The 12,590-nt window shown below is 39.8% G+C and overlaps 1 protein-coding gene across 2 annotated transcripts in view; it reads right to left on the reverse strand.

Annotated features, from left to right (window-relative positions):
- Positions 1-2,004: 2,004 nt before the first annotated feature.
- ttc7a (tetratricopeptide repeat domain 7A) overlaps positions 2,005-12,590 on the reverse strand; it is a 41,347-nt gene continuing 30,761 nt past the window's right edge. For both annotated transcript variants that reach the window (XM_088422028.1, XM_088422027.1), the window contains one exon: positions 2,005-3,430. In XM_088422028.1, the coding sequence (XP_088278154.1) occupies positions 3,212-3,430 (219 nt within the window). In that variant the 3' untranslated portion in view covers positions 2,005-3,211. The remainder of the gene's footprint in view (positions 3,431-12,590) is intronic.

The raw sequence follows: 12,590 nt of genomic DNA on the forward strand, positions 1-12,590 counted from the left end.
GGAAGATTAACAGATTGATTGCGATCAATTGATTACAGTCATAGTTAGGGTTTATTATTATTTTTGTTTTAATCAATCGAATTTATAATCTCAATCTTTCTGTTTTCTGTATGATGATTACATCCACTTATGCATTTGGCATCTTGTGCTTGAGTTGTTGTGGGTTAGAAAACAGAGGTTAATCACACCCTGAAATGGACACTGATTGGCTGTCATTGTGCTGGGCCTGACCTGTTGGGCTTCTGAGTGAGTAGGAGGAAAAATTGAGAAGCAGAAGGAAGCCATGAAAACGGCATGAGGAGCATGTGAGCAATACAGTAGATGGTGAATTTAATCTGTAAATTCGGCATCTTTGATAAAAATATAGTGACTTTCATTTTCTGAGTTGTTTGCTTTCGACAGAAGCTGCTCAATTTGACCAAACTCAAACTAAACTAAACTAAACTAAACTAAACTAAACTAAACTAAACTAAACTAAACTAAACTAAACTAAACTAAACTAAACTAAACTGAAGGTTTTTGCCAGCCCTTTTGGACTACGCTCAAATACAGCAATACTGTACTGTACCCACTTTTTTGATAATGTATATCAATCTTTTGGTCAGTCAGAACAACACAATATGTGTAAATTAAAAAAAACAAATTTGATTGACGATTGTTTTTACATTTTTTTAATGAATTAATAAAGGGATTAATTAATTATATGCAGACAGTCATTAATGTATCTATTTTTTAATATCTTGACTGCACTAATGTAAGTTACGTGTGTGTGAGTGAGTTTGAATCACTGCCATTGCCCGTTGTCATTCTGAGAGGCTTAACAGTCGGCTGCTTCCTCGATTAATCTATCTACTTTTACAGGGGCTGTCAAGACATTGTGTGTGTGTGTGCAGGTGTGTGTGCGCCCACTATAATACGTGCATGCTCTTTGTGTCACTGTGTGTGTGCCTGCATGTCCATGTCCGTGCATGCGTGCAACACAACTTGTAATATTTCACTCCTTTACCCACAGGGATAGGCCATTCATCTCCCAAAGCCCAGTGTGGGTGTCACACAGTGCTAATGAGAGGAAGGCTGGAAACAAGGGATAGCTGGCTGGCGAGCAATGAAGGAAAAAGTAAAAATAGATTTTTTTTTTTTTGTGTAGACAGCCCAAAAAGAAGTGACACGTGATCGATCAGGGTTGCATCATCAGTAATATTGATAAAAGAGAGTTTTTCATCCTGGGAGAATGTGGGTGATCAAAGGTTTTTTTTTTTTGATATGACAGAAAAATCAAAGAGGGATACTATCAGCGCTACAGGGAAGATATGGTTTTGGCAAATGGTGCTTTCACAGAACAAAGACAGGTACTCTCCCTGAGGGCAAATCGATTGACTCCAGGCTAAGTCATTGATTGCGGCTGCATCATACCTCGCACAATAGCAACAGGCAAACAATTCAAACACACACTGACAAGCCTGTAAAATCACAGCACTGTCATCACATGCTTCTTGCTGTTCGGATGAGCACATGTGAGTGTGTTGTTGAGAAGACCAGATATCTTTCCCCAGTAACTCAAACAAGGGGGTGGCTGCTAGGCAACCAAGCCACATCACATCAGGCTAGCCTGGAGAGAGCGTGCGCGAGAGAGAGAGAGGTGGGGGACGTTCAGAGGCAGAAAACTGTGCTGGCAGTGTTACGTAAGCCAGTAGGCAAGTCCCAGTGTTCACATTAATGCGGTTAGACACTCGGAGGGGAAGTGATGCCCATTAGTCACAACTGACAAGGCAGGTGAAGATGCAGCATCCGGCAGTGATTTTAAAAGCTGTTATTATTTATAATGGGGAATATTATGACTGAATCTGCCTGACCCCCTCATATATATATATATATATATATATATATATATATATATATATATATGTGTGTGTGTGTGTGTGTGTGTGTGTGTGCGTGTGTGTGTGTGTGTGTGTGTGTGTGTGTGTGTGTGTGCGTAAAATTACACAACATAGCCACTGTAAGTTGAGTATTTATTTTTCACTCAAAACAAGGCAACATAATAATGGCCAATTCCTGCACATACTGTATACACAAATACGCTCTAATGACATGTTGATAGCTGAATGGGCCTACTGAAAAATAAATGAGGATGAATTTGTATGCATATGAAAGATACATCAATCAACATAATCATCAAACATACATCAAAGGCTAAAATAAAGATGAAGCTGAGCTGCTGTTATGGCTGCCAAGGGCTAACATACAAAATTGATGTCTCTGTATGACTATGGATACATACTGTGCCATAAGAACACAACAGCGAAACAAGTTCTTCATTCACATGTATTTAACTCAGCTTCATTTTATGTATTACCAAACGGCAACAATGTGTATGACCTATCACATTTTATTTGAATGTAATGTGTCAAGGTGGGTCTGTAGGCTTGATTTTTATATTGATGCTACCCCGTAAGAGAAGCTTTGTTTATTTCATATTTGGATGTAATGTATATTCTCAAATAGTAAATCCTTAGAATTTACCTAATTTCTGTTCATTCTTTTGAGTAATTTGAAATTCAAACAAATTGAAAGCCTCACCTCCTTCATGCGCATCTTGACAATAGAATGAAAAGATTTAAGATGTAGGCTCTGGATTCCTCCCTCAAATCCACAATTGCTTGTTGCTTACAGATTCACCTAGTCCAGGTCCCATTCAAATCACAGTACTTTTGCCGAATAACAGGTCATGACAAACACAATTTGATCCGAATGGTAAATGGGGTGCACTTTAGCTACACCATTGAAAAGATAGTCATAGAGCACCAGTTTGATATAATGCTCATCAGTCAGATAAACATTTCCGAGTGCGCACTTGTGGGTGTCCTAAGAGTGTTCACTTCCCAAGACGCTGCGCATACCCCTCATACGTCACTCAAGTTGCCACTAAAACATTCTTTCTGATGGCTACGACGCATTTGAATGAGAAAATTCGGAATGCCCACAACTTGTCCCAATCCTTAATAAGTAATAACCTTCATAAAGATATACTGTACACTCTAAAACATTATTACGGGATCACTTGGACTATTAGACGATGAATAGAAATCTTGTCTTGCTCTTTGGAAAATGTTTTGGTCTTGGAAATGTAAACAACTACAGTATGTTTGCACCGGTGTTGAATCCAACAGTCAAAGTGGTTGACCCGAATCTCCCAACCAGTCCGGGCTTCTCAGAGCTCCCTGGGGATAATGGTGAAAGGTCGAATAGGACAGGAAGCTTCCAGCTCCAGAGCTGTTAGGAAGCAGTCGGGGGCCTGACCGGATCCCAGAGACTGCAACGCCTCACCCAGTCCACTCCAGGCTCTGTGGGAGGTACTGTGGACCTGAACTGCATCGCGTAGGACCTTCTCACCAAGGTTTGCACGTCCTGTCTTCACCAGCAGCCGGCCCTGCATGAATAATTGGAAAATTATACTACTTTGACAGGTGGTGTCAAATCAGTATCAGTAGCTTGAAATATTGGACTTTATTCAGTAGGATTCAAAACGTTCTCGTCCACAGGTAACACTCTTAGTCCTGAAATGTCAAATGCCCTGCATGTTTTCCAAGTCTTTCTTTGCAACACACCTGATTCAAAGGATCAGATCCAGTATGAGGCTCCTGCAGAGCTCACCGATGAGCTACTCATTTGAATCAGGTGTGCTGCAAAGAAAGACTTGGAAACAATGCTAGACACAGGCCTCTGAGTTATCTCGTCCCTGCATACTCCCCGCGACTAGCACCGTTTGCTCTGAAACATTCCATTCTTACTCTCCCTCGCACCACACATTCTGTTTTGTTCACTTTACAGTCTCACACTCTCATACACAGAATGTAGCAACATCTAATGAACTACTTTAAGCTCAAACTCTTATGTTCCTTTAAATTTAACGTTGACATATACAGTATGGTATTCATTTCTGTGTGTAGCCTACGATTTGACAACCAATCAAGTGGTGTATAGTGCAAGAAATCAAAAGACGAATTTAAATCTGTTGCCCACAAACGGCTGCAGTATCATGGCACTCACAAAACACAAAGCCAATATGACATAATCACTGCCCTTTACTTTGACACGTGTTGCACAAGCACAGTCTGCCAGACGAATCTTGTTAAGCAGCCTCCCTGCTCTCAAGCTCCAGAATAATTGGAATGAAATTCACGTAGCTGTCTCGGAGCTCTGATGAAACTTTCAATGAGAGAGTGCGCACCCACTGTGTCTTCCTTCACTTGTTTTTCCTTTACTGCTGATGACAGGATATACTGTTGTGTATGGAGAAAAGCTGTCACGGGATGTTAATGTGAATTCCATTGAATACTGTAATAAGTTAATGTTCTAATAATTTCTATTCGATTGAGATGGAATTCATTTTTCTGGAGAAGCTGCACGTTCCTTTATCACCACATTTTAGCACATCTGAAACACACCGATGCACTTTGAGGGCTATTAGGCAGCTAGATGGCTAACTGCACAATGTAGAGGGAGAAATGGGCCAAGGTTTTATTATGAAGTACCTCACAACTATGTGTGAGGAAATGAGCCAGCTGAAATACTTAGATCGTGAAGCATGGCCAAGAGAATGTCAAAATGAGTTTTAATGTTATGGGCCCACCGCAAATCTAGCGCAAAGCGCAGTCTATTGCGCACATGCGTGGAGTTTTCTTCTTTTGGTATTTTCATTGATGTGCACAGTTAGAAAAGGGAATTTACGTCGTCGTGGGAGTGAATACGGTCGACTTGCTACCGGCCATTGGAAATTTACCAGTCTAAATTCGGTGCAGGAGAGGGCACACGCTACAAGGTGTAGCTGTGAACTGACTTGTAGGTAGGGCATAAGTATGTGCAATGTTCTTATTACATTTATGAGGAACTGTATGGCGTTATATTTGTGCCACAATTACGCACGCGCGGAAAAAAAAATTGAGCGGAGAAAATCAAACTGAGCGAGCGAAAACAGATTTTGAGAGCAAGAAAAAAACTATTGAGCGCGTAATGATAAGAGTTTGAGCGCGCGCCGATGGAGTTTGAACACAGAAAAAGAAATTGCTCGCTCAAAATTCCTCTTTGCTCGCTCGGGATAGCCCTCTCTCGCTCAACATCTCGCTCTCGCTCGCGATACTCCTCTCTCCCTCGCTCAACATCGCGTTTGCTCAACATTGAGCTCTCGCTCGCTCGAGTCGTCCTCTGCGCTCGCTCAGTTCTGTTCACGCGTTACGTTTGTGCCACAAAACCAGCCAATCAGAGCTTGTAAAAGCACTTTGATTGACACAGCTTAGTATCCAATGAGATTGCTTGTACGCTATCCGTTGACGCACTCTCGTTTGCCCTGTGTTCACCCGAAAAGGGCAAACGAGTGTGCGTCAACACGGACTTGGGCTGGAGAATTACTTTTAATATTATTATTATTACTGTATTGTATCATTTGACAGAAATACCTTGTTAGTTTTTGTACTTTAATAATATAAGCCCACCCCTCCCGCCTACGTCGATGTGACGCACTCTCGTTTGCTCGTTCCGGGTGAACACAACAAGCAATCTCATTGGATACAAAGCTGTCAATCAATGTGCTTTTACAAGCTCTGATTGGCTGGTTTTGTGGCACAAACGTAACGCGTGAACAGAACTGAGCGAGCGCAGAGGACGACTCGAGCGAGCGAGAGCTCGATGTTGAGCAAACGCGATGTTGAGCGAGGGAGGGAGGAGTATCGCGAGCGAGAGCGAGATGTTGAGCGGGAGAATGCTATTGCGAGCGAGCAAAAAGGAATTTCGAGCGAGCAATTTCTTTTTCTGTGTTCAAACTCCATCGGCGCGCGCTCAAACTCTTATTACGCGCTCAATAGTTTTTTTCTTGCTCTCAAAATCTGTTTTCGCTCGCTCAGTTTGATTTTCTCCGCTCAATTTTTTTTTCCGCGCGTGCGTAATTGTGGCACAAATATAACGCCATAGAACTGCAAGATAAAAATCAAGTCAACGCCTTGCACAATCAAATCTGTGTCGATTTTGAGCTTGTATAATTTACAATTTAACACACATTTTCAGAGAATACTTGGAGAAACCCATACAAAATCAATCAGATCATTATTTATCTATTCCTGTCAACTTACTGTTAGAAAACAAAACCATTAAATGATATCTTCTGCTAAATTGGTAAAATCCATGTCCGAAAGGAAGCAGACACTCTTGAGAAAAATGAACAAGGCAGAGGTCATGGAAAACAATTTTTTTCAGCTCCAAAATGGCCCAATTAATGTGAGGATTTTTTCAGAGAAAACAGATTGGAACTTGCAATAAAAATGGGATGAATATCGGGACATCTTGTTTTCGACATCACAGAAAAAAAGAACTGGTATCAATTGGTTGTGCTTGAACTGCTCCAAGCCATCTGTCCCCTGTTTTACTTCAGCCCATTGCAACAAGCTTCGCCATGAAGCAGCTTCGTGTCTCGTTAAAGGACAAGTCAAGTGAGCCGAGCCAAGCGGAATGTAAGCTAGTAAAGCCAGCTTCTTGTCTTTCCATAACTTTTTCAAATTATGATTGGAAAGGAGCGCATAATTTACACATTTTCTTTCCTGGGGAAATTTAAAAAAAAACATATAAACAGACATTTTTTTTAAAAATAGAAATAGTGAGTTTTAATGCAAATTTTGTGCCTGTCTTACTTGCTGTTTACATGTTACAAATAGACTGATAATAATTTTCAATGTACCCAAACTTTTCAAAAATGCATATTGTGCTGGAAAAACTACCCCCATATTCATCAAATATAAACGTCTTGAATCATCAATCCAATTTTAATATCTCACAAAGACAACTAAAGTCAAAATGAAATGCATTTTAAAATGATGATTTTATTTATTAGAAGGGAAAATTTCAAAACCGTATCTGGACCTATTTTACGGAGCAATCTAGTTTATATAAATATTTTTGCAGGGGAAATAAACAAATCAATCAAAGTCTTCTACAACGTTTAATGAATACAAACTAAATACTGAATAATGAACATTGTGAGTGTCACTCAATCTGACAATAGAGGACTTTTTGAAATATTCAAGGCCATGAGAGAATGAATCTGGAAAACTCTTTTGACATTGACTGACCCCTACCTGCAAAAAGCAAATCAGAAATTAGTTGTTGAATGATTAATAAAGGTTTTTTTTGGTTGACTATCATGTGATGAAAGTCGACTTCATTGATAATATCCTAGATATATTTTTCAGAATACAAAAGAGGTCTGCAACCTCTTTTTGAGCAAGAGAGCAGTTTCACATATAAAGACAAAAAAATAATGACAAAATGGTAAAAATGAGCAAAATATAAATTAATATAACCATTCTCATTTTTGTTAAAAAAAAAAAAATCTCAAACAACCATGTTACAGAATCGTCAGCCACAAAAGGGTCATGACATTGTGTGATGAATAACATTCTCGTTATTGCCTCTGTATTTATGCACATGTATTTGATAGCATACAATAGATGGAGCTTTATTTAGCGCGGCTGCCCTTGTTCTTTGCCCTGTCCCATGGTAACACTGGTATGAATCTTTAAAGACTCGCAGGGATCGGAGTAGCTGAAGTTAGCGATGAGATGCTAAGCTTCATTCTCCTCCATAACCATTTTATATGAACGAATGAAGACTGTGCCTGGACATTTAAATGCGCCACAGAATGAAAGCAGTCATGTCGAATTAAACGTATTTTATGAATTCGACACTTGAAAGACAAGATGCCGTGACACATGATTAGCAATGAACATATTGCAGTATTTATGATCTTTTTCCAGTTGGCTTCATCCTTACAGGGACTCTTCAGTTGGTCACTGCACATCACAAACTAGATCCAGGACTGGTATGATGCTCTCTGGTCAAGATTTCCCAGATAATGTTTTTACCCCTTGAGCATTAATGAGACATATGTCAGTCCACTGGTTGTCCATCTTGACTCATTTTCAAGAGGTAATAATCAGTTTGTACTGGAAAACCTCTCAAGACTTGTCATTGGGGACTTGGTCTGACCCAGTTGTTTGACAATCCCATTTAGGTCAGTGGTTCAGATCTCTATCATTGCAATTCCAACACATCGAAACTAACTGTTCTATCCATCCCTAAGTCATTAGGTGAAACTGGAAAAAAAAATGCAATTTCACCTATCCAAAAACATGACAGTCGCATAGAATTTATGGAGTTCAATTGCTGGTCAATGCACATAGGCTACGTTCAACAGCTTTCTGCCTATGCTCATGCATTGTGAACCATAATCTCACCCAATCTGAGCCATTGTTTATTTTGTGTGAGTATTGCATAAGCAGTCACTGGGTGGCAATATAGGTTGGTGGAGTAAGTTTTAAGAAGTAATTAGTATTACATTTAAAGATAGGTGTGTGGGCACCACGGGTGACGGGTGACGGGGAGATGATACGGTTTTTACCGCTACCACTAAAGCTACTGCCTACGCTCAATGCTTCCGCTATTTGCTACTCTCTGGATGCTGAACTCCACCATGGAGGCTACTTGAACAATACTAGATGCTAAACGTAACATAACACAGCCTTCATTTTGCACCGTTCTACTCCGCTTTTCCATAGATAGTTACTCACCAGTATTCGCTGGGTATCTTGGACTGTCTCATGACTCGATATGATTCCGATTTTTGGGTGTTTGATTCGATTCCAAACCTATTTTGGATTTAAAAGGATTTTTGATTCAAAATTATTTGATTGAATGACATCTGCTTCAATCTATAGGTGTGAAGTGTACTTTGCAAGAAAAAATGCCAAATGGAGACATTCAAATGTGATTTTTGGTGGGTAGACCAAGTCCATTCTTTATTTTGATACTCACCACTAGAGTGGAAGATAGAAGTCTTGTCTTTGTTAAGAATTGTCAACCTAAGTAACTTGGCCATTTATAGTACTTAAATAAAGTATTGAAATAATGTCACCCCATCACTCTTGATATATGCCAGCTTTTATAGATTGATAGAATACCCATATTAGTTTGATTAGTTTTCATTTATTAACATTGAATGCAGGGATGGACTTTTTTTTTCTATCTGACTTTGAATTGTTCACCTAACTGCAGTCGAGTACACACTTTATACAATGACAGCCAATGATTTCTTAGCATCTTGAATAAGCAATTGAATATAATTTTTTTGAAGGCGGCATGTTGATGTTGGTAAGAAACATGATGTGATGTTAATATAAATGGAGTCGTGAGCAGTAGTAAAGATAGTTTACAGCAACCATCGCTGCAAAGGCTAACTTCACAATAAAAGCATACTATGACCATTCCATTGACATCCATGTATTGCTTTGTGCATTTATTTTGAAGTTGGCCTTTACAGCTAGCGTGTGTGACATTTGTTGTCTCTTCTTTGGTTGTGCACGCTCGATTTATTTACATGGAAGCCGTCAGGAAGCTAGCGTGTGTGACATTTGTTGTCTCTTCTTTGGTTGTGCACGCTCGATTTATTTACATGGAAGCCGTCAGGAAAATGATTTGTTTTATTGTTTTTTATTTATAAAAATGATTTTGGGGCCTTACGTATAGATTCTGAATCGTAGTACTGAAAATCTTGATTATGTGAGTCCTTTTTTTGGCAGACGTCTTCCATGAACATCGTGAAGCCCGTAACTGCATAGTTTCAGTTTTCGAACGGAGACGCAAGTGAAAGGCAATTCAAAGAGGAAGGTGAAAGGACACAAAAAGAAAGAACGGAAAGAGGGCGGAGTTGCATATAAACACAAACAAGGAACAGCAAAAGTAAGCTAAATCTGAATAATGAAAAGGGCAGACGGATGCCAAATAACTGCATGAGCCACACATAGCAACAAAGGCAACATCTAGCTCCCAATTGCCCAAGCGTTTGTGCCCCTGATTCATTTTTCTCTCTGAATCTCTTCCACTGCCTCCTCTCTACTTATCCGAGGTCTTACTCAATAGAATATATTTCCCGGGTTGCTAGGCAATCCCATAAAACGGCAAGAAGTGTTATAAATAATGTATTCGCATGATCCAATCAGCTGACAACCACCCCCAAGCACAGGGAGGGGAGAGGAGCGAAAGATGGGAGCATTTGATAATTAGGAAAAAATTAATTCAATGAGCACAAGTCCCCGTCCTTGAGATTTTGCATGCGTGCGTATGAATATGCTTCTGTTGAAGAGGAGGCAAAGTAGAGCGTGTGTTGCTGACGGAAGGCAGGTGCCACTATGCGCACAGGGATATGAAATGTAGAGGATGTTGGGAGTGGGTCAGATTCGTTACATACCACCGCAAGTTGTAGGGCTGGGCCCTCTGATGGGATCGGCTATACCATCAGAACGTACAAACAACAATCCACAGACGCCAACCAGTTGTAGGCACAAAGCCGTAAAGGCTGACGAGGCATGCAAACTGAAAAGATGCGTCGGTTTAGCCTGTGGGATTCAACTCAAACTCTTTCACTTCCCAGAATCATGCACAGACACACACAAAGCAGCCCAAAAGACTATCCATTTTTTCCTCACAGCCACGCCTTCATTGATCCAAAAATACAAGCAGCTGACCAGTACTGTGAGTCACTGCCCGATGGTCTGCAATCTGGCTTGTGCTACTAATCTATAGATATATCAGGTGACTGAAAAGTAACTCACTATTTTAAAGTATTTATCAAGTTGTCATTTATTTCTCAACTTTGTTTTTTATTGAGATTTTTTTTTTTTAAATTTGGTGGAGGAACATTAGGTTGTTACTTGAGCAAGTCTTTGAGCCCACTCCTTGTGAGCTAACTACAAGTAATCCAGTAGCTTCAGTTTTAAGAGAGCCTTCTCCAAACTGCACTTTCAGCTCCATCCACAGATGGTCATTAGGATTTAGATTTTGGCTCATCTCGGCCCACATCAAAAGACTCTGACACTAGTTCTGAACCATTCTTATGTATTTTCAGCAGTGCGTTTTGGTTTATCATCCTGTTGGACCAGAGAGCTGCGGCTGGAAACAAATTTTCCGACATCAGGGATGGAAAACACATTTCATATCATTGCTAGGCAGATGCTATGGTCATGTGTTTGTCACTTTTTTTTAAACTTGTTTTTATGTACTGTATTTATCACAATGAGGATTTTGGTTTGCTATATTACGTCATATAGGGTTGATGCATTTCAGGGCTAGGTTCTCAGTGACACATTGTCAGAAAGTCAAGTCAAGCTCTGTCAAATTGTCTTTCCAATTATTTCCGTCCTGCCGGCTTCTGTGTCCAAACTCTGCCCCTCACATGACATGGAGAAATTATAGCTTCTAGGGTTCTCTTGATAGAACTTTTTCTCTTCCAGTGTGATACAATATCAGCAGGAATGATACATGCTTTTATACAGCTATTTCTTAATATGAAACACTAGGAGATTTGAAACAAACATAGAACAATATGCAGCAACGGAAGGTATGAGAAAATATGACCTTTTTTTTTTCAGCAGACATTTGAGTTACTTAAATCCAACCTAAAGAATGAGACTATACAAAATAGCCGCTAGCTAGCACTGCTCCATATAGCTGCTCCATATAGGCTGTTGTGCTAGACGACTGCACACTTTGATTCTGACAATCTGACACTATTGCCTTTCCACATTTTAAGAAACCATGCTGGTTCAAATGTGCTTTAACAGCAGTCAAATTTGCCTAATAGACCAACATTTATGGGGAAAGATATGGAAGAGGAGGAGGAGGAGTAATGAACTACAGTGCTCAGCACAGTTTAAAATAAATGTTGATCAACAAAAATGTATGAAAGTTGGTCATTCCAATTAAATGGGAATGTGTTATCTGGTCTTCTAAATATATACCGGAATATCAAAAATACTCAACAGCTGCGGCCCTACAGGACGCCCCCAATAACATTACAAGATTCTAACCATATTTGTCTTTTTCTTGTATCAATTTTGCCCATGTGTGTTGGCAGTGAGACAGACGTTTGCAAGAATTTTGTCAAATAAATGTACGTTTGGTGTAGTTCACTAATTATTCGGTAAAGAATTAATGACTGCTTGAAATCATATTAGTTTCAGACTTCTTTGGACTGATGTTTCCAATCACACCATATTGTATATGGCTGATTTTGTTTCATTAAGATGTTAAGGAAAATCAAAAAACAAGGTCCACTACCCTCAAGTCATGTTAGTTTCATTGTGCAAGCAACAGTCGGATTGCATCTCATTTTCTTTCTACCCCTAATAACCCAGAGGAGGAAAAATCTGGAGAATGTTCAATGAATGTACAGAACAGAATGTACTTTTGTAGAATAATAGCTCAAGAACATCAACCAAGAATAATCAGAATTCCCCTCAAGGCAGAGCAGAATAAATGGGCCACTGGCACATAAAGTGTCAGCGGCACATACAGTATAAAAATACATGCAGGGAGCCTGAGCCACTGAGAAAACCTGCCACTGTGGGTTGTATTCTTGCAGGCTGATGCAAGCCAGAAATATGGGAAGCTCTCCAAGTGAAATGTCCCACACACTGTCCCACTTAGCAGCCAAAAAAGCAAGGATGCATCCATTTAGCACACTGATCCATTAGTATGTCTAGGATCTA

Source organism: Hippichthys cyanospilos, chromosome 8 (assembly GCF_059441005.1).
Source record: "Hippichthys cyanospilos isolate Australia breed blue-spotted pipefish chromosome 8, RoL_Hcya_1.0, whole genome shotgun sequence".
Classification (NCBI taxonomy): Eukaryota; Metazoa; Chordata; class Actinopteri; order Syngnathiformes; family Syngnathidae; genus Hippichthys; species Hippichthys cyanospilos.